At 43.8% G+C, this 21,731-nt stretch overlaps 1 protein-coding gene across 1 annotated transcript; it reads right to left on the bottom strand.

The window, feature by feature from the left end:
- Window positions 1,406–7,691, bottom strand: LOC8054430 (probable cellulose synthase A catalytic subunit 6 [UDP-forming]). The gene is made up of 12 exons (XM_002459590.2): window positions 7,179–7,691; window positions 6,956–7,067; window positions 6,684–6,849; window positions 5,006–5,272; window positions 4,565–4,910; window positions 4,338–4,475; window positions 4,091–4,216; window positions 3,778–3,990; window positions 3,401–3,689; window positions 3,052–3,248; window positions 2,612–2,962; window positions 1,406–2,524 (listed from the first exon to the last, which is right to left on the bottom strand). The coding sequence occupies exons 1-12, from the start codon at window positions 7,689–7,691 to the stop codon at window positions 1,940–1,942; spliced, it is 3,303 nt and encodes a 1,100-aa protein (XP_002459635.1). The 3' UTR covers window positions 1,406–1,939.

The following is a 21,731-nucleotide window of genomic DNA, read 5'->3' as shown; positions in this document are numbered from 1 at the left end:
GAAGTCCAAAAAAATTGAATTTTCTATTTTATGAAATTTCTGTGATTTATTATGATTTTTCAAAGAATCAGCCAGAATAATTAAAAAAACAAAACCATCGTCATTATAGCAATACCACCATTTACTGTAGCAAAACACCTTCAAAACCATTGCATGGAGGTAAAATGCATGGTTTGAAAGTTAAGAAAGGTGGTTTACCTAGGGCCTTGTTCACTTGGCAAAATTTTGGAATTTCGGGTACTGTAGCAATTTCGTTTGTATTTGATAAATATTATCCAAATATGGACTAATTAGGCTCAAAAAATTTGTCTCACAAAGTACAGGTAAACTATGTAATTAGTTTTTGTTTTCGTCTATATTTAATACTCATATGCATGTGCCGCAAGATTTGATGCGATAGAGAATCTAAAATTTTTGGCAAAACTTTTTGGGAACTAAACAAAGCCCTAGTTTTGAAGTTAAGAGAGAGAAAATGGATTTTCGTGAAAGTTAGAAGACGGAAATCAGACTTTTTATTAAAAAAAATAAAAAAACACACACAATATCCCGGCTGGCCGGGACGCCGCCGGGTCACAGGCTTTCTCATATCCTACTTTTTTGCGGTTTCGATGCCGGTGTTCCGCGGCATGGCCAAAATTTCGCAGCAGATGGATGGCGGGTAAACTCGCTGGGCGGTCGCCTGGTCCCCTTGCCCAAATTCGCGGCCGCTGCATACCCTGCTCCCCAGCCCCGCCGTCCCCGTGACTCGAGTGCGTCCGACAGGACAGCTCCAATCCCCGACGCGTCCATGCCCATACGCAGCCGCGCCGGCCAGCCACATGCACTTCCGCCGCGTGAACGCAGGGCCCCCCCGCGAACCAGGTGCTGGCTTTTCACGTGCACCGGCACCGTGCAGAGTTGCTGCAGGCCAGGACAGCAGGAAGCCACGGCGGCGGCTTTCGGCGCCCATGCCATGCCGAGGCTCGCCCGGTCCCGGTCTCGCTTCGCGGTTTGGTCGGTCGCAGCGCGGCAGCGCCGATGCCTGCCGCTCTAGGCTTTGCACTTTTTGCTGGACATGATGCCGGTGCCTCCGGTCCGGACGAGGTGGCCTCCTGCTGTAGGCTGTAGCTCCACTACATTCCCCAAGAGAAAAAAACCAAAAAAAAGACGGCACATACATGATACATTAAATATATATGAAAACAAAAACTAATTGTCCAGTTCATATGTGAAACGCGAGACGAATCTTTTAAGCCTAATTACTCCATGATTAGACAATGTTTATCAAATAAAAACGAAAATACTACGTTGTCAAAATCTCAAAAATTTCACAAGGCCAGAGAGAGACACATGGGAGACTGATGGGAGTGGGGACTCACGGACCAGGTGTTCCATTCCAACCTGGACCTTCGTTCCTTCATCAATATGTCAAAGAACAACAAGTGGTCTCGTTTCTATACCATCACAGAAGCAGCAAACAGCGCCGCCCACCACGGTTTTGGGCGAATGGGCGGCGGATTTTACAACACAGGGGAAGGGCACATTGCTAAAAAAGAATCAACTCCTAACCAATCTGTTCTTGTTGCTAATATACAACTGTAAATGGGGAATACAATGGGCAGGACATACTCTGGAATGTGCATCACTTGACTGTATAACTTAAAACTTTAATTTACTCAATCAACAAACAGTAGGCGCCTTTCTCCTGCCCCGCGGTGGCTGGCAGATCAATCCCTGCAGCTGCCTCAAAGAATGTTCAAGAACCACCAGCAGCAGCCATGGACTTGTGTCTTCGGTTGAAAAAAACTCTCAGAGATGTCACAGCCTCACCATGCACGGACACAGAAGAAATGCCTGGGATCATCTGTGGTGTTTTCTATCTACAGGAAAGAATTCCAAAAAAAATCAGGCATAATTCGCCTGCCTGTGACAGAACTTTTGAGTGACGGCCTCTTCATCTTTAGTTGCAGTCCAGACCACACTCCTCCAGAAGAGGTCCATCGCTCTTGGCAAGGAACGGGTCGATGCGGACCCACAGGAGCGAGAAGATGGAGGCCAGCAGGATGGACCAGACGATCACGATCGTCGGCGTCCGGTTCTGCCGTCCCACCAGACCCTTGAGGAACGGGTACAGATGGATGATCACCCAGAACGCGAAGAAGAGCTTCCCGAAGAGAGGACCCCATGACTCGTACCCGTTGTTGATCGCGTTCGAGATTCCAGCCACGACCCCGATGAAGTTCAGCAGGAGAAGCGTGGTTGGAGGGATCAACAGGGTGGTCCATTTGAACGTGTACAGCTCTGAGAACTCCTCGTCGTCCCCGGCCTTTGATGTGACGGTGAAGCTCGTGTCGATACCGGCGAGGACCTTGAGAAGGCCTTGGAACACCGCGAAGAGATGTGCGGAAACACCTCCAATGACCCAGAACTGCTCGTTTCTCCACCAGTCATCGATGGCCACACCACTCCATCTCATTTCAAGGATGCCGGTGACAGCAATGCAGATGAAAAGTGCCATGAACCAGATACTAGCGACATTGGTAAGCTGCAATTTGAATTAAAATTGATGGTAAGATTCAAGAATAAAACCATTTTTTTTCTCTCTTTATTTTCAAGGATAATATATATTTACCTCTGGTGTGATAAATTTCCCCGTGAGCAGACAGATGGCAGGCAAGGTACAGTAAGCCAAGAGAGGAATGGATGTCCATGGGTATACAATAGAGTTGATGTAAGAAAACCTTTCCAAAAATTTTAGGCCGCCACCATATCCGTACCAAAGTGGGCAGTGCTTGCTGAAGAAAATTTCAACAGATCCAAGAGCCCAACGAAGGACCTGGTGAAGCCGGTCAGAAAGATTCAGAGGTGCAGAACCTTTGAATGCAGGCCGCTTCGGGATGCAGTAAATAGACCGCCAACCATGGCAGTGCATCTTAAATCCAGTCAAGATATCCTCTGTAATTGATCCATAAATCCAGCCAATCTGCAAGAAACCATGATCAACTTAGTACCATAATACATCTTTAGTAGAGTAGTCAAAAGTCTTTGAATCAGGTTATATGGTATGCAGACCTCTTTCCCCCAGTCAGTCTTGTCTTCGTAGCCGCAGCTGATTACATGTATAGCTTCCTTTAGAAGAGAAGCTGGACTTGCACTCCTCAGGGTCCCACCATTCTCAAGAAGTGTTGATGCAACAAAAACAGATGACTGCCCAAATTTCTTTTCTAGTTTCTGTTGATTTACAATTCCAGCCTTCTCAACGTCAGCACCTGGAGAACAGTGAAATGTTATTCACAATGCTTTCATCCATTTACACAACAAATAATGAAGTCAACATGAAATGGTTGAACAGAAGAACTGTCCTGGTTTTTTTTAACTTTAGCAGTGCTGTTGTAAGCTATGTTTGAAAGGTTAACAATACCTGGAGCACCTTCCTCAATTTCACCCAAAGCATATGCAGGAGAAGGGTTTTCTGCTTTCTTGAAAAATAGTCTTTTCTTCTTCTCTGTCTTTGGTTTTGTAGTCTTCTTTTTATTCTTGTTCCTACTGCAGCAGCAAGAGAGACACCACTTGGGCCAGCAGTTGCAAGTTCTTGATGGTGGCTTCTTCGTTTTAGGAGCATCATAACCATACAGTGCCTGCCGTCTGAAAACACATCCAGTACCCACATAGATGGGTCCTTGAATACCGTCCAAACCTTTCATGTTGATCTGTATGAGGCAAGTGTTAGAAAACCTATGTGACATGAACAACAAAATGACGAGCTTAAGGTGTTGGAACAGGGAAGCTGAATCTTACATCAAAAAAGACGACGTTCCTGTTTGCGTATCGATCATGACGGTCAATACCATCAAACCTCTGAGGGAACTGGACATAGCACACTTTCTTCCCCACCAAAGGATCCATCATGAAACACATAGCCTCTTTTATGGCCTTGCTATTGTTGATGTAGTGATCACAATCCAAGTTCAATAGGTACGGAGCATTTGATAAGACAGCAGAGACACGGACCTATCAATTATGAACACAAAAGAACAACAAAAGCATCAATCATGCACTGCTATTAGGTTACAATAAGAATGATAAAAGACATCAAGTGCAGGGATTTTACCAATGCATTCATGGCACCAGCCTTCTTGTGATGGTTATAACCTGGCCTCTTTTCTCTGGAGACATAAACGAGGCGAGGCAACTCATTTCCTTCCACATCACGACCACCACTTTGGCCAAGGAATACCTGTTGACACACAAATTTGAGCATTTTGACGGTAAGTCGAACAAACTTTCAGTTCGAAGAAAACAAAGAGAGAAATAGGACAACGGAATGCATTGTAATACTAAGGAATATAAACGCCTACCTGAATCATTCCAGGATGGTCGCGTACGTTGTTTCCAGGCCAGGGGCTTCCATCTTGCATTGTCCATCCTTCCTCGGGAACCTTTTGGGCTTTTGCAACCAAGGCATTGATCCTTACCTTGAATTCCTCGTATTCTCTCTGAATTGAAAAACAAACCCGTGTAACTAGCCTGTTCATACAAGTTAGAACATTGCACAGAAAAGCACAACACAGGATAAACATTGTACCTTCATCGCCCTCCTCTCCCTAACAAATGAAGCGGCAACCTTGTCTTTCAGGTAGTCTATCTTCTGTTGGAAGTACCACTCAGGAGCACGAGGCTCAAGATTAAACTTTTTGCAGAAAGGAACCCATTTCTTTGCAAATTCAGATGTTTCAGACAATGCTTCAAACGTAAGCATTGCAGCACCATCATCAGAAACATAGCAGGAGACCTTCTCAACTGGATAATCCACAGAAAGGATGGAAAGGACAGTGTTCGCTGTGACCAAGGGAGGTTCCTTTGAGGGATCAACCGTACTGACAAAGAAGTCAATAGGAGCAAGCTGAGAGGGTTGACCTTCCTTGTCAAACCTGGTCAGACAAACAATGAACTTCTTAGCTTTGGAATTTTAGAAAGAAAATTGGGCAATCATTTATTCCACTCATCATGCAATGATGCGACTAACCTTAGTGACAAACGGTCCAGGTAGGTCTCTCTCTCAATTGGAAGCCACTTTGGGAACTGATCAAGAATCCAGGACATGGCAAACCAGATTTCACAGATAACAGATATGAGCCACAATGCAAATGCATCTTTCGCCGGATGCATCACACGGTAGTGGAAGAAGAAACCCAAAACCACCAACCGGATAACAATAATCATCCTGTAGGGATTGATTCGGCTTGATGATATTGGGACTTTTCTGGACAATGGCTGTCGAGCTTCATCCATTCTGCACAAGAAATTTACAGAACATTTTAGAGCCACATACTAGTAATACTCTATGAAAAGAAAGGGCAAAGTTTTTGTTACAATATACTACATTGCAGATGACTTAGAAGATAAAGATAAGATCTTAAAATGGAATGCAAAATTATCTACACTATGTAGGATTCTATGAATATGCAGGCAACGACCATGATGCAAATTTATCTATATTTAATGCTCCATGCATGTGTCTAACGATTCGATGTGACAGGGAATCTTGAAACAAAATTGGAGACTAAGCAAGGCCTAAGATGAAATGAAGCAACAAGTACACCACACACAAAAATTCCATATAGGTGATTTATCATCTTAGTCTACAAATTCAGAACTGCATAAACAGTTGAGCTTGTATTCTGGATTCTCTCCAACTCATATAGTTGTGCGGCATCTAGCAATGTAGCAAGTAATAACAAAGCTACAAACATACCTGCAGATTTTTTGATATACAGTGATTAAATACCATAGAAATTGGATAGCACTTTTATGTGTGCCTAGCTGGAGATTAGCAGTTCAATAAAAGTGTACATCGCACTCTTGTACCTCATTAGAGCATCTCCAACAGTTATGCAATTGGAATTTGTCATTTGTTGGAGTTTGCCAAGTCCCTAAACGTTTTGCCAAAGGAAAAATAAGTTCATCTCCAAGTGTTTGGCATTTTTTACTTGGCATTTCTCATAGTGGACCCAACTTTTTTTGTCCGGTAATCTTTCATCTTCACGGGAAATTTTCTCGTCGCTGCGACCGATCTCCTAGCCTCGCGTCGCTGCAACAAAACGAGGCGGCGATGGATCTCCTAGCTGGCGTAGTGTCACATGAAGGAAGGAGAGGAGGCGGCGATGGATCTCCTAGCCTCGCGTCGCTGCAAGAAAAGGAGGCGGTGATGGATCTCCTTCGTCCCCGCGCGAAGAAAGGAGGCGGCGCGCAGAAAAAAGGAGGCGGCGCGCGGGGGAACGAGAATAGTCGCGCGCGAGGACTCGTATCGTGGGAAACTACCACGACGTGGAGAGTACGGGCACGACAAGGAGTCTAAGATTCTCGGGATATCAAATTTGTCAAGCCATTGTGCCTATGCAAAAATGCCAAGTTTGGTCCATCAAATGCCAAGTTTGCCAAAATGCATAAGTGAAATGCAAAACTGTTGGAGAGCAATTTTTAAGATTTTTAGTAAATTTCAAGAATGCAAAGTCCAATTGCATAACTGTTGGAGATGCTCTTAGATATCTAGTGCAAGCAGCTGGCATCAAGCTAACCTCAGTAATAAGCATACGGACTGTAGTGCACCGTCAGCACTCGGCACACAAAGGAAAGTAATCAAAGCAGCTAGTGGTAGGAACAACTAATAGTCAAACACAAGTGTGGATGAGCACATCACATACAGTGGCAGATCTGCGTCGTCGCCGTCCCAATCACCGCCTCCCTCGCTCCTGACATGCTGCAGGCGCTCCTGCTTCTGCTTCCAGCCCTCCATCCTCTCCTTCCAGGCCACGCTGCCGTAGCCGTAGGCGGCCAGATCCTTGGACGGGTCCATGGATCTCGGTTGCACTGCGGCGACACCAATGCAAGACGGTCATCAGCACACGGGTCGGGTAGACATTATTATGGCATCCGCATTGCCAGATTCCATCACCAAACAGCGTGAATCACGCACCTGGGAGGTTGGGATCTGCGAAGGGGAGCGGGTGGATCCTCTTGCCCCCGCCGCCGCCGCCGCCCATGTAGGACGGCACGAGCGCGTGCTGCTCCGGCGGGATGTCATCAACCTACAACAGGACGCAGACGCAGCGAGCATGTCAGTCACGATCGAGTTGAATCTGAACCGAAAGCAAGCAATGCAAGCAGCAGCAGAGGAGAGGAGAGGAAGAGGAGTGTACCATCTGGCCGTTGGTGAGGAGCGGCACATTGGGGACGACGTGGCCGAAGCCGTTGGGGTGCGCCGCGTCGCCGCCACGGCCGTAGCTCATCTGCGCCCTGAGCATGGACTCCGCGACGTACTGCGGGTCATCCTCGTGCCCGCCGGGGCCGCCGCCCTGCAGGCCGAACTCGCCCTCCAGGTCGTCGACGCCGTCCTCCTCCTCGTCGCCCGCCACGCGCGGGCACCCCTTGAGGCGCTTGTACCGTGTCCGGCACTGCGGGCACGCCTGCGACCCCTCACGGCGCTCGTACTCGTAGCAGGCGCGGCACACCGGGAAGGCGCACTCGTTGCACGCCACGAAGGGCTCCCCGTCGAAGCCCACCCCGACCTCGTCCCCGCATATCTGGCACGGCGCCTCCGCCCGCCGCGCCGCTCCAACACCCCCGCCGACGGCTCCGCCTGACTCGCGGCGGATCACCACCAGCTCGTTCCGGTTGTGCGAGCCGGCCACCAGCCCCGCGCTCGCCTCCATCTCTGGCGCCCCACACCCCCCACGCCGGATCTCGCGGCGGCGGCACAGGGAAATGTAGGTAGTCCTCCTTCTCCCACTCTGGTGTATGGTCTCCCCGCGGCGGCCGCTCAAGCTGCTGGGGCTGCTGCTCCTGCGTGCGCGCGGCGCCGCTCTGGGCTGGCTCTGGTATGAGCTGTGGGAAAGGGTGGGTGGTATAATAATGCCGCGCCGCGTTGGCTGGCGTTGGTGGAGGTGCGTTGCTTGCTCTCCAGAGCAGCGCAACCACCGCGTTGTTACCAGCTGCCTGCTGATTAGCGTGGGTGATGCTGATGGTGATGGTGGTGGTGGTGGTGGGGCTTTTCTTTTTTTTTCTTCTTTTTTTTCCTCTAAAGAAAAAGAGAGGGGTTAGTGAGAGAGAGAGAGGAGAGAGGAAGTGTCGGTGTCGGTGCAGCACCAAAACGGCAACAATTGGACTGATGACTGACAGTGGTGGTAGTATGAGAGAGAGAGAGACAGAGAGGGAGGGAAAAAGGTTTGGTAGAATGTCTGATCAGCTTAACTAGTGTGTCTTGCTGGCCTGGGTAAGGATTAAGGGAAGAGATAATAGCGACACCTGATGATGCTAACTTGGGTATAGAATTTCAGTCGGAAAAAACAGGTTCGACTAAGGGTCTGTTTAGATTAAAGATAAAAATTTTTTAGGTGTCACATCGGATATGTCGGAAGAATGTCGGGAGAGGTTTTTAGAAACTAATAAAAAAACAAATTACATAACTCGTCAGAAAACTGCAAGACGAATCTATTAAGTATAATTAATCTGCCATTAGCACATGTGGGGTTACTGTAGCACTTAAGGCTAATCATGGACTAACTAGACTTAAAAGATTCGTCTCGCGATTTTCAACCAAACTGTGTAATTAGTTTATTTTTTTATCTACATTTAATGTTTCATGCATGTGTCTAAAGATTCGATGGGATGGATGAAAATTTTTTGGGTGGGGAACTAAACAGGGCCTAAGGTTTTCATTCATCAAAATTACTCAAAAGAAAATTTATCGGTTTTTTTTGGTACAATTGCCCGTAGAGAGTTTTGGACTCAGTTTTTTATAACTAGTAGCATGTTGTCGGTTATAAGAAAACCTTGCAAACCCCATGTCTCGTCTTTTTTGGATGGTTACAATGGGTCAGTGTTGCATTGGGTCAGATTGTTTTGGAATGCACATTCCATTGTTCATGCTATCTTTATATGCTTGCTTTTGTATAATACTAATTTCATGGTGGTGAGCTAGGCTAGGGTTTTACCCATATTTTTTCTAAAAGTATGTTTATTTTTTTTTGTATTTATCACAGCATTCCATTAAGATAGATTTAGTTTATATTACCACAAGTCACCTAAAAAAATTAGTTCGGGCCACCATTTTTAGCATGGTGTTATAATGGGAGGCAACCTTCAGCGAGTGGCCTTCCTCACATTGGAGTAGATCAAGTGTCAAACCTTTACTTTAGCTAAACAAGTTTCAGCATTGCATCTCAGAGACGTGGCATGTAACTCCAATGTGCGTGTATGATCTAATTTCTACCGAGGCTTCAGCCGGTTGATAATGAAAAGCAAGAAAGTCACCAAAAAAAAAAGAGGTAACTAAGGCAAGATTTGGTGTGGTGGATAATGGAGATAGAGTGGTGATAAACAATAGAGCCCCACTTGGCAAGGCAAAATTAAGGGAGTTTCTCGAGACACATAATTAACATACTATCTTTTGTATCACCCATACTTTGCGCGGGGGAGGGGAGGGGGAATCACCTCCGCTTTGACTTGTGAATAATTTACCCAATAATCCTAGAAGTTAACTGATAGGGCTCAGTCACCGGAGCACAGTAACAGACTAACAGTGAGGCTCAGTATAGGAATGGAAACATATTTGCTGCTTCTATTCTATATATAATATAGTGCCACTATCATGAGCCTAATAATATATAAAGATATACCAAAAAAAAGGTGATGATCGAGAATCAAGGCGTGGGGATGTGGTAGGTCAAGTGTCATTAGGTGTGGTGCATGTGAGTAATGCTCTTTTTTATTGAATGGAACCACTCTCTCATGTGGGCTTAATTGGCGCCGTGGCATGCAGCGTAGTGAATGACAAAACAAGTAGTATAGACCGCAAATAGATGCAAGACCGGACATTGTTTAGTAGCAATTAGTTACCGGTAGATCATGAATACTTGTAAAATTAATTCAGCTCGGAGCTAGATAGCTGTACAAAAAATAAAAACTGAGACATGGACAAGTAGGAGTAGATACTGTGGTGATGCGTTATTTCTTTCAGTAGAACATTGTATAAATATTAATTAATTAGATTAGAAAAGCCAGGTAGCATGGATGACCGACAGCGCAGAGATACATTTATAAGAATTCCATACTTGTACTACCTGCAGACTGCAGCTTGCGCATTGTTTTTTGTCATCGTCAAAAGTTCATCAATCAACCATTAAATAGCATGTAGATCACGTACGTACCTTTTTTATTTTTGAAGAGAAAATCCCTAAGATCGATTTCGTGTAAACGATTGCATTATTCTAATCTTCCCATCACCGATCATGACAGATATAAAACAGTTTAGGAAACGGACAAGGTGACTTCAGTTCCTCTAAAAACGTATCGTTTCAAATGTGGAAAAAAAAAGTATACGTTTTATGAATTTACCTTGTTTTTTTTTTTGTTGGTAGACCTGGCTAGCTACTAGTAGCACACGAGAATGTTGTGTTGCCAAGGCTATTAAAGATGAAAGCTTGACAAATAATTTGAGAAATTGTTTGATATGAAAAAAAAAACGAAACGAGGACCCGACGACAGTAGGCAACACATGACATGGCTCCGATCCACCGACTGAACACGAGAATGAGGCCTTGTTTAGTTCCAAAATATTTTGCAAAATGGACACCGTAGCTCTTTCGTTTGTATTTGACAAATATTGTCCAATCATGGACTAACTTGGCTCAAAAGATTTGTCTCGTCAATTCCGACCAAACTGTGCAATTAGTTTTTATTTTTGTCTATATTTAGTACTTCATGTATATGTCTAAAGATTCGATGTGACGGGGAATCTGAAAAATTTTGCAAAATTTTTTAGAAAACTAAACAGAAACAGAACGAAGAGAACAAAGGCCGGCCTCGAAGCGAAACTGATGACGAATGAAAGAGCACGAAACTGGCGAGGGATGGGAATATTGGGAACGAAACGCAGGCAGGAGGGCGTGTGGTGTGGACGTACTCGTACGTGGCAGTGCAGTGGCACCGCACGAGGATCCCGTGCCGAACGACGCAAGTAAAAAGTAAAAACGTCTCCCCGGCCCGTTCCTCCCTTTCCACACGCAGGAGCAGGCCAGGATCGGGCGTCGAGTAGGGCCGCGAGAAGGTGGTGCATGATTGGGCTTCACAACGCGCCGTGGAGGACGCTCGTCGAAGGGGAGTATGAGGTTGGCGTGGCACCACCTGGTGGCAAAGCTAGAGGGTAGCCAGCCGCGGCGCATAGGAGGTTCTAGCTATGGGGAGGAAAGAAACCGGCCAAAACGGCCTTTTGGATCAAGTCTTTAAATTTTTATTTACATGCTATGATAAAAAAAAAAGTAGGGGCTCAAATTAAGACCCAACTCCAACCCATCTTCTAAACAAGTAGGATAGAGGGTTCTAGATGTAAGGTGCTGAAACAGGGCATGAAAAATGAGAGCCCAAGTAGGAGGTGGGTTGGAGTTGATTTTTTTAGATGAAGTCTCTAGATTTAGAATACGGACTTGTCTAGGAGTTAGGTTGGAGTTGCTGAGCCAACGAAAATTGGGTCTGGAGAGAGAATTTTGCTGACCTGACAAACAAATTTAGTGCTAGAGTGCTGTTTTTGATCTAGGCCACAACGCTCCACGCGCTTTCTGAAATTTCGTCTGTTTCCTTCCCTCCCTCGGTACCGCTCTCCAGTCGCCGCTCCAGCCGAGCTGGGCATTTTCAAGTGGCAGCCGTGGGCCCGTGGTCTGCCAACCGAGCACAGAAGAGCCGCCGACAGTTTCCGTCCGTCCCTCCCTCCCTTTCCCTTGTCCATCTCCCCCGTCCCCAACAACCGCACCTTTGTTTTGCGATTTGCGCAGCTAGCTGGACCACGAGCGCCCGTGGGAGGGACTAATTTAAACAACGCCGCAACAACTGGGGGGCACCAGGCACATGACCGATCGCGCTGCGAAGTTTCTCTAATTCCCTGTCAAGCTACACATGCAACTACGGCATTGTTTAGTTTCCAAAAAAATTTGTAAAATTTTTCAGATTCTCCGTCACATCGAATCTTTAGACGCATGCATGAAATATTAAATATAGACAAAAATAAAAACTAATTGCACAGTTTGGTCGGAATTGACGAGACGAATCTTTTAATCCTAGTTAGTCCATGATTAAATAATATTTGTCAAATACAAACGAAAGTGTTACAATGTCGATTTTCTAAAAAAATTTGGAACTGAACAAGGCCATGCAAGAAGATGCATGCTCATTGTTTTTTTCTTGTTCACCCACATGGACACATGCATGCATGGAGCCTGCCTACCTGCCTAGCCTTAGGCCCCGTTTAGTTCCCCACCCAAAATTTTTTCATCCATCCCATCGAATCTTTGGACACATACATGAAACATTAAATGTAGATAAAAAAAATAAACTAATTACACAGTTTAGTTGAGAATCGCGAGACGAATCTTTTAAGCCTAGTTACTCCATGATTAGCCTTAAGTGCTACAGTAACCCACATATGCTAATGATAGATTAATTATGCTTAATAAATTTGTCTTGCAGTTTCCTGACGAGCTATGTAATTTGTTTTTTTATTAGTTTCTAAAAACCCCTCCCGACATCCTTCCGACACATTCGATGTGACACCCAAAAAATTTTCGTTCCCAATCTAAACAGACCCTTAGTACATCCTTTTCTTGACTGACTCGTACGAACGTAGGGATATGTGGTTTAGACTTAGCGACCACTGTTACTAGGGCACTCACAATGCAAGACTCTATCACAGAGTTCAAGACATTTAATTACATATTATTTATGGTATTTTGCTGATGTGGCAGCATATTTATTTAAGAAAGAGGTAGAAAAAATAAGACTCCAAGTCTTATTTAGACTCCAAGTCCACATTATTCGAGTTAATAAATAACTTTAGACTCTATGATAGAGTCTGCATTATGAGTGTCCTAACTAACTTGTAACTTGCTGTGAACGGCACTGACTGGCCCTCCTTTTGTTAATACGTATGTATGTGGCCGGTAATCAGAACCATCTCTGCCAATCCGCGGAGGTAACAAACAGATGCCGCAGCGTCTTCGTCGGCGTCGGTCAGAAATCAACAGTTGATCACAGCCGATTCAATATGCAAGCGGCGCGGATTTGCCTTCAAGCCCACTTTAGCCCACCCTACAAAATAGGCTCGCTGGACAACTGCAGGCCACTTTTTTTTTTTTGTTCCAGGATGGGGCAGTCCTTTTCTTCACTGACTCGTACTACCGTAGCTGCAGGAGTAGGAGTATTATGTGGGTTTAGCGACCACTGTTACTGCTAACTAACTTTCTGTGAACGGGACTGACTGACCTTCCTTTCGTTAATAGCTGGAAATTTAATCAGCATCATCATCTCTGCCGATCAGCAGAAATAACAAACGGATGCCGCAGCGTCTTCGGCGGCATCGGTCAGAAATCAACAGTCCATGAGAACCGATCATGGGGCTACATAGGCCTTGTTTAGTTTTAATAAAAAATTAAGATTCTTTGTCACATCAAATTTTTAAATGCGTGTATAGAATATTAAATATAAACTAAAAAAACTAATTAATTATACAGTTTGCGTGTAAGTTACAAGATGAATTTTTTAAACCTAATTAGTTTATGATTATATACTAATTATTAAATACAAATAAAAATACTACATTAGTTAAACTCAAATTTTTTTTAAAAAACAAGACCAGTACCGAGCAAGCCAACTGAGTTGACCCTAGATCGATCCAGCCAGGTCTCGCCCCGGGTGGCCATCACTGTCCACTGATGCAGGATGCATGCAAGGTTTACGCCTTGTTTAGTTCCTAAAAATTTTTAAAATTCCCCGTCACATCGAATCTTTGGTCGCATGCATGAAGCATTAAATATAGATGAAAATAAAAACTAATTGCACAGTTTACCTGTAATTTGTGAGATAAATCTTTTGAGCCTAGTTACTCCGTGATTGAACAATGTTTGTCAAATAAAAACGAAAGTGCTACAGTGGTCAAAAACGAAAATTTTTGCCAACTAAACAAGGCCTTACATAGGCATTGTTTAGTTTCAAAAAGTTTTTAAATTTTGATACTGTAGCACTTTTATTTGTATTTGACATTTATTATCTAACTATAGATTAAGTAGACTCAAAGATTTGTCTCGTAAATTACAGATAAACTGTGCATTTAGTTTTTGTTTTCATTTATATTTAATGCTCCATATATGTGCCGCAAGATTCGATGTAACATGAAATCTTGAAATTTTTTTGAATTTTGGGTGATCTAAATAGGCCTTTAGACCATTCTAAAAATCAAAAACTTTTTAAGATTTCCTGTCACATCGGATCTTATAGCACATGCATTAAGCATTAAATATAGTCGGAAAAAACTAATTGTGCAATTTGCCCATAAATCGCGCGATGAATCTTTTAAAATCTAGTTAGTCTATAATTGGATAATAATTATCAAATAAAAACGAAAGTGCTACAGTTCCAAAACCAAAAAAAATTAGGAACTAAACAAGGTCATAGTATGCATTTTCAAATGCTAGCACAGGCGCACTGCTCAAACATGACAATCACATGCAGGTTGAACATGACAATCGATCACAGAGGCCGGCCAGTTGGGGAAACTGCACATTTGCCACATCATCACTCGAAGCTCGCCACTACAAAATTGCAATAAATACCATGCCCTGTTTGTTGTTCAAGTGCCATTCGATCTCGTGCAACATTGCAAATATAAACTGATGGTTTCCTTTAAGCCAGTCTCAATGGAGTTTCATGAGGGTTTCATGCACATTAAATATGCTGACGTGGCGCTATAGTAATGAAGAGAGAGATGATAAGAGTTTCATGGAAGTAGAGAGAGTTTCATCATCATGAAACTCCAATGCACTGTTTCCAAAATATAGATGCGTTGGAAACTGAGCTATGAAAAAGGATGGCCTAAGGCTCCGTTCGCTTGTGGACCAACCTAGGTCTTGCTTAGTTCCCAAAAATTTCTGTAAAACTTTTCAGTTGTCATATCGAATCTTGCACTATAAGCACGGAACATTAAATATAAATAAAAGAAATAACTAATTACACAGTTCACCTGTGATTTGCGAGATAAATTTTTTAAACCTAGTTAGTTCATAATTAAATAATATTTATCAAATACAAATAAAAATGCTACGGCGCTTATTTTGTAAAAAAAAAAAACTAAACAAGACCGTGGCCTAAATTCAACCCTGCGAAACCATTCCTAGCCGCGAATGGCCTAAACGAATGGAGCCTTAATCTTTTCCAGATTAACTAATTAATAAAACTTGCCAGGGGCGCAACTTTCCCCTTTCGCATCTTGTCCAAACCATTCTTTTTTTAATGAGCGGCTAGTGTTTTCAGGCACGAGAAAGGGAACGACAGGAAACAGAACCAAGAGAAGACGAGCAGGAGAAGAAAAAATAACGAGCGGGACCCTGGTGGGACCCAGCTGGTGGTGACGGAAGGAGGGAGGATGCAGCGCCGTGACTAGCGAGCTACCGCTGGCCATGCGAATGTGTGCGTGGGCCGCAGGACTGAAAGGAAAGAAAAACAAACTGTTCCGAGTACAGATTTGTGCGTCAGACCAGGTGGTTTTGTCGGCGCAACTCAGGCCCGTTGGTTGGCGGTCCGGAATGATGTGGAATTGTTGCGAGCCTGCAACCATTCATAAATTAGGCTAAAATTATTCCGGACCGTTTCAGACCAAAAAAGCTTAACTGAACGGGCCCTGCCCTGTTGGCCAGCTGCCCATTAGGGAAGGTTTCCCTTCTTTTATACTAAGACCTTTCGGTTATTGCCCCATTTCATGAGGGTTGAAGAGGATTGGAGGAATTAAGAGGAACTTTTAACTTGCTAGGGATTTAAACCACCTCAATCCCCTCCAACCAATTTGCAAACGAACATGCCCTAATAAGGGTTTTCATCAATTTCTAAAAAAGTTTAGGGGTTTTCACCAAAAAAAGTTGACTCCGATTCCAACTGAAACTAAGCGAAAGCCAAGGCACACACATACATGCACGATGTATCTACTACACAAATTGACTTAGGAAATTAGAAAGAGAAAATAAGTATAACATCGCTCAGTTTGAAGTTGAGAGCCAACTCAAATTCAAACTTGCTCATACCTTTGAACATAACTATTTTAGGAAAACAATAGTTAAACTTTAGTTTGGAGAAATTGTATTAAAACAAATCGTCACTTGAATAGGTTTAGAAACAAACACTCATAAACTCTATTCTATTAAAAATTAAAATAGATTATGAAATATGGAAGGTAAATTTAAAATGTTCTTTTTGGATTTAACAACTCATTTAGGAACCTTCGCCATGAGTAAAACCCAAATTACCCTTAGCGAAGCAAATATATATATAAAAAAACAACCTTTTATGCATGAACTCTTGGCCGTAACACTATATATTTAGTCTATTCTTGTTGTTTTTTATTATCACTAGGTTTGTGCCTATGCGTTGTTACTAAAAACACATGAGTTGAAGGATAAGATAATAATATTATAAAATTAAATACGATGTTAAAATGATATTTAATCCAACAGACAAGGCCTATGAAATTAATATGGTCATGGAGAGCGCGAGCGCCACATATATCTATATTGTGAGTATAACATCTTTTCGTGATGCGGCTATGATAACATTTTATATCGTCAGAAAGAAATCTTCAATATCCATTTCTTTCGTGCACCAATAAATCCACAAATAAATTCTGTCATATCTCCATACCATCTTGTGCTTAGATTCGAGTATACATGTAAATATTAGTGTCCATCACATAGGTAATATCCTGTCTTTAAAAAATCTCTTATAAAATCTAAAAACAAAGTATGTTATACTCGCAACATAGATATGTGTGACTTTAAGTTTATTTCATGCAGACATATATACTTTAGAATAAGGGGTTGGGCTATGGATAATCGGCAATAGCGGTAAGGTATTGGCAAACGAGTATGGAGGACTACCGATTTGGTTGAACTGTTGAAGATGATAGATAGAATGGAAGATAGAATAGTAGAAAACTATTGTCGACTAACTTGTTGTGTCAGCAATGGTAGATAGAATGGCAGAAAACTATTGCCGACTAACTTGATGATGAAAACGGTGGACCCCAGTTAAGGCGGCAATGGTAGATAGAATGGTAGAAAAAACTATTGGAAGCAAAGGAGGAGAATGGAAAATTGTGCGCTCTGTCAGTGGGAGAGGTAGACGCTCGCTCTTTTTTTAGATTGACTCGGGTGCAGAAATTACACAGGCGCAATTCTACCCTCCCTAATTATATTATGAAATATTAGATGTGCTATTTGCCAACATCATGCGCAGTGCAAATTTTGCCTTGGGGCAATGTCGACCAATCCAATTAGGGTAGTTCAAGTCACGTGCCTTGCGATTTTGTGGGGGAGAGTAGTGTTGGTCGAGGTGTGCTTGTTGATCTCAGCCGATCTTTTTTCGAGTTCTATTCAACTTAAATTCGTTCCTAATTGATGGTTTGTCTCAGCTGATTAATAGGAGGATTCGAGATGAGACTCTGAAGGAACTGAAGATTTGCAGGGGTGCGCCCGGTATATCTCATCTGTTATTTGCCGATGATACTCTTTTATTCTTCAGGGCAGTTGCAAGGAAGTTTTGTCATGTTACGAGCGCTGCACGGGACAACTACTTAACCCGGCTAAATGCTCTATAATGTTGAGCCCAAATGGGAATCCCTCGGATCAGGAGGAGGTGAGGACCATCCTAAATGTGCAAGTTACAGATTTCGATGCAAAATATTTGGGGCTGCCGACAACACGAGGATGTATGAAGAAGGACAAATTACAATCAATCAAGGAAAGGCTTGGTAAACGTCTTACGGATTACTCAGAGAAATCGATGTCCTCAGGAGCTAAGGAGGTGTTGATTAAAGCGGTGGCGCAAGCTTTACCCACATACATAATGAGTGTTTTCCAGCTACCACTAACTCAATGATGAGCTAACGAGTCTAATTCGAGAATTTTGGTGGGGTACAGAGAAAGGGAAAAAGAAGATGGCGTGGCTAGCCTGGGATCAAATGACTCTCAAGAAGGGTTGGGGAGGTCTTGGCTTTAAGGACCTGCGTCTGTTCAACCAAGCTTTGCTCGCCCGGCAAGCCTGGAGCCTCCTAATTTATCCTGACAGCCTATGTGCAAGATTATTGAAAGCTAGATACTACCCCCACGGTCATTTGCTTGATACAACTTTCTGCTCTAACCCTTCTTCGACTTGGCAGGCAATTATGCGTGGTTTAAATCTGCTGAAAAAAGGAGCCATTTGGAGAGTGGGTGATGGGAAGCAAATTCGAATTTGGAGGGATCCATGGATCCCCAGAGAATTCTCACACAGGGTCTCAACTAGAAGAGGGAGGTGCAGGCTTCACTGGGTTGCCGAATTACTCAACACAGAAGGAAATAACTGGGATTACAACCTACTACGTGGTCTGTTCAATGCTGCGGATGTTGATGCCATCTCCAGGATCAGGCTTGCAACAAGAAGAACGGAGGATTTTTTTGCTTGGCAACCAGAGAAGACAGGAATTTTTTCGGTGAGAAGGGAGGTTAGCACAGCCTCTAGCTCCAGGCCAGCGGGGGATAGGAAATTGTGGAGCAATATTTGGACTTGTGATGTTCCCCCAAAGGTGAGAATTTTTGCTTGGAAACTGAGGAGGGACATTTTGCCGACTAAAGGTAATAAATGCAAAAGACGCTTGGATGCATCCCCAGTCTGTGATCTGTGTCAATGAAATTGAAACTAGCCATCATGTTGTGGTTGTATGCCCCCAAGCAAAGGCACTGCGGTTTGCCATGTCTGAACATCGGGAGTTGCCGGATGATGAACAGTTCACATATGTTGGGAAAGACTGGTTGTTGCTTCTTCTGGATAGATGTTCGAAGGAGCAGCGCAGCCTGATCCTTCTTCTCCTGTGGCGTGCCTGGCATGTTCACAATGGTATGACACACGGGACAGGCCATACACCGGTGACAGAATCAGTTGGCTTTCTGCAAAGCTACCGTCGAGCTTGGAATAGGCAGGCTGGGCCCTTCCGTTGGACAGTAAGGGGAAGCAGGAAGTGCACAGTGATGGACAATCAGTAGCACATATCCACCAGCTCACTAGATCGACAAGGCAATGGGAACCCCCGATGGAAGGCTGGACCAAGTTGAACGTGGATGGCTCTTATAAGGAGCAGTCAGGGGATGCTGGAGTGGGAGCCGTGGCCAAAGACTCCAATGGGACAGTGATTTTTACAGCTTGCAAAATCGTCGGAAAATGCAATAGCGCTCCGGAAGCAGAAGCTCTCGCCTGTACTGAAGGCCTCCGCTGGGCGCATCCATGGGGATTATCTCAACTTATTGTTGAAACAGATTGCACAAGAATTTTAGCTTCCCTCAGAAACCAAAACGGTGGATAGATCGGAGGTGGGCCCAATCATGGAGGAAGCAAGTGGACTGGTCCGGCTAATGAGAAACTGGAAGTGCTCCCTAGTAAAGAGAGATTGCAATCAAGTTGCTAACACATTAGCTTTATTAGCTAGACAATGTAAACATTCTGCGACTTGGTCAGGACGAGCGCCTGCGTGTGCCTGGTCCTTCCTTAGAGTCAATTGTAATTTGCCGGAGACTAGCTAATAAAGTTTTCTCTCTTTGCTCGCAAAAAAAAAAATTCGTTCCTAATTGTTCTTCTTTTTTTGGTATTTTTTGTTTTGTTTTGGAGGAGAACCCCCGTAGTATTTGGATGAGACATTTCTCACTGCTGTAAAATTTGTAAGCCACGATCGTAGCTTACAAGGGCTGGTGCATGCCGGCCATTGAAGTGCTAACCTTTTAGGCCCTCTTTAATTGTTGCTGCATCCCGGCCCAACACACAGACCAAGAATGAAGTACCTTGTTGCTGCTGTTCCTACTCGGAGCTTGAGAAAACAACCGTTTTCCTTTTGTCACCAGCCACCGCGCGTTCTGAACGCATTTGAAGCAGAAACGAACAGAGACTAGAAGGCTGAACCTTTGAAGGCCACGCAAATATAATAGAGACCATCAGGCAAGCAGATGAGCCTGTATCCACTAGTGTTGGGCTTTCTTTCATGGCTAGGCGGTGTATTCAGTGTTGCTTGGGCTGGACCGAGGCTGCAGCCCCCGAGCCCAGGCCCTAGGTCTGCCCCTGTCTAGAACCTAATTGGTTGACCACACACGCACGCCAATATATAGTTGAGATGTTACTACCGTAATTCTCCATACAGGGCGTCCGTCCGTCCGGACGAACCCGTCCACGTTGCACACCGCGCACCCCGCGAGTCCCGCCCCCAAACCTTCATTAATTATCATGATTTTTTTCAATTAATTTTCTCTAGTCACGCATGGGAAATAGCTCACTTCATCTGATCAATCACCGGTCATAGGAATCCAAACATGCATACTAGCCACTTAATTAGTGCTGTCATGCCCTGCTACATCACATCTCGTACGTGGTCTCCACCACTTTCCTGGTGTGCATGCAGTCTCAAAACATGGGCGACTTTGGCCATGTGGAATTTTTTCATCCAGACATGCAATGCTTAGTATTTTTTTTAAGGATGCATGTCACCGGTGGTGTGTGTATATGCACATACATGCATATTAAAATGGAAACTAATTTGTGTGTGGATGAACTCCGCACCACCAACCTCTGTGTCACTCCATGGCATTGAGTTCCATGTTGAATCGTGGTCTTTATATCCCATGTGTTTTAAAATGTATGTTTCAGGTGAATATTGCAAAAGTAGATTTGGTATTTGTATATGTTGCAAATGGCTATATACGTATGTTGCGATTGTATAGTTTTATCTGTTTCAAATGTATATTACAAGTGTGTTTATCCCGTGTTGCATATGTTGCAATGGTTGTACACGTATGTTGCAATTGTATGTTTTCAATATTTCATCCGTTTTAAATGTATGTTGCAAATGTTTTATCTGGTGTTGCATATGTTGCAGTAGCTATATATATACACGTATGTTGCAATTATATGTTTCCCATATTTCATCTGTTCATACGTATGCTACAAGTGTTTTATCTGGTATTTCATATGTTGTAGTTGTATATGTTATAATGGCTATACGCAAGTGTATGTTTTAAATGTTTCAGCTATTTTAGAAATATGTTGTAAGTATTTTATGTAGATGTTGCTGATGTTGCAGTGGCTATGCCTATTTGTTGTAATAGTATGTTCCAAATATTTTATTTATTTTAAACATACGGTGAGAAGTAGTTCATAAAAGTTTGCGAAGCAGTAGACAAGCATGCCTAGGCGCACAGCAGCAGTCGCATGGGGGTGCGTGTAGCCAAGCAGCGGCGCAGCAGCAGCAGGCGTGTGCATCCCAGCAGCGGCACGCAGCAGCAGCACACGCGCATAGGAGTGCAACAGGATCTTGCACATGCGGCCACATGCAGATGTTTTGTACGTGCCAACACTCTTGACATGCAGATGGACGTGCTCACTAGTATCTCCATCTCACCGTCTTCTATAGAATTAATTAATTAATAGCACTTAGCCAGTCACTTTTTTAGAACTTGCATGCTGCAGCAGCAACGGCAGCATGTGGAGACAGAGTAGGCAAACACGCACGGAATAAATTATAGAAGAGCGGAGAGTTAAAGAAAAAGGCGCAGCAACCTACCTGTACTCGGGCGTCCGGACATGGGCTATCCGTCGGACGTCCGGGCGCTAGCTGTGCCGATGTTACTACGTGACATTGGCTTACA

The sequence above is a fragment of the Sorghum bicolor genome, chromosome 2 (assembly GCF_000003195.3).
Source record: "Sorghum bicolor cultivar BTx623 chromosome 2, Sorghum_bicolor_NCBIv3, whole genome shotgun sequence".
Classification (NCBI taxonomy): domain Eukaryota; kingdom Viridiplantae; phylum Streptophyta; class Magnoliopsida; order Poales; family Poaceae; genus Sorghum; species Sorghum bicolor.
This window is presented reverse-complemented; position numbering and strand designations above follow the sequence as displayed.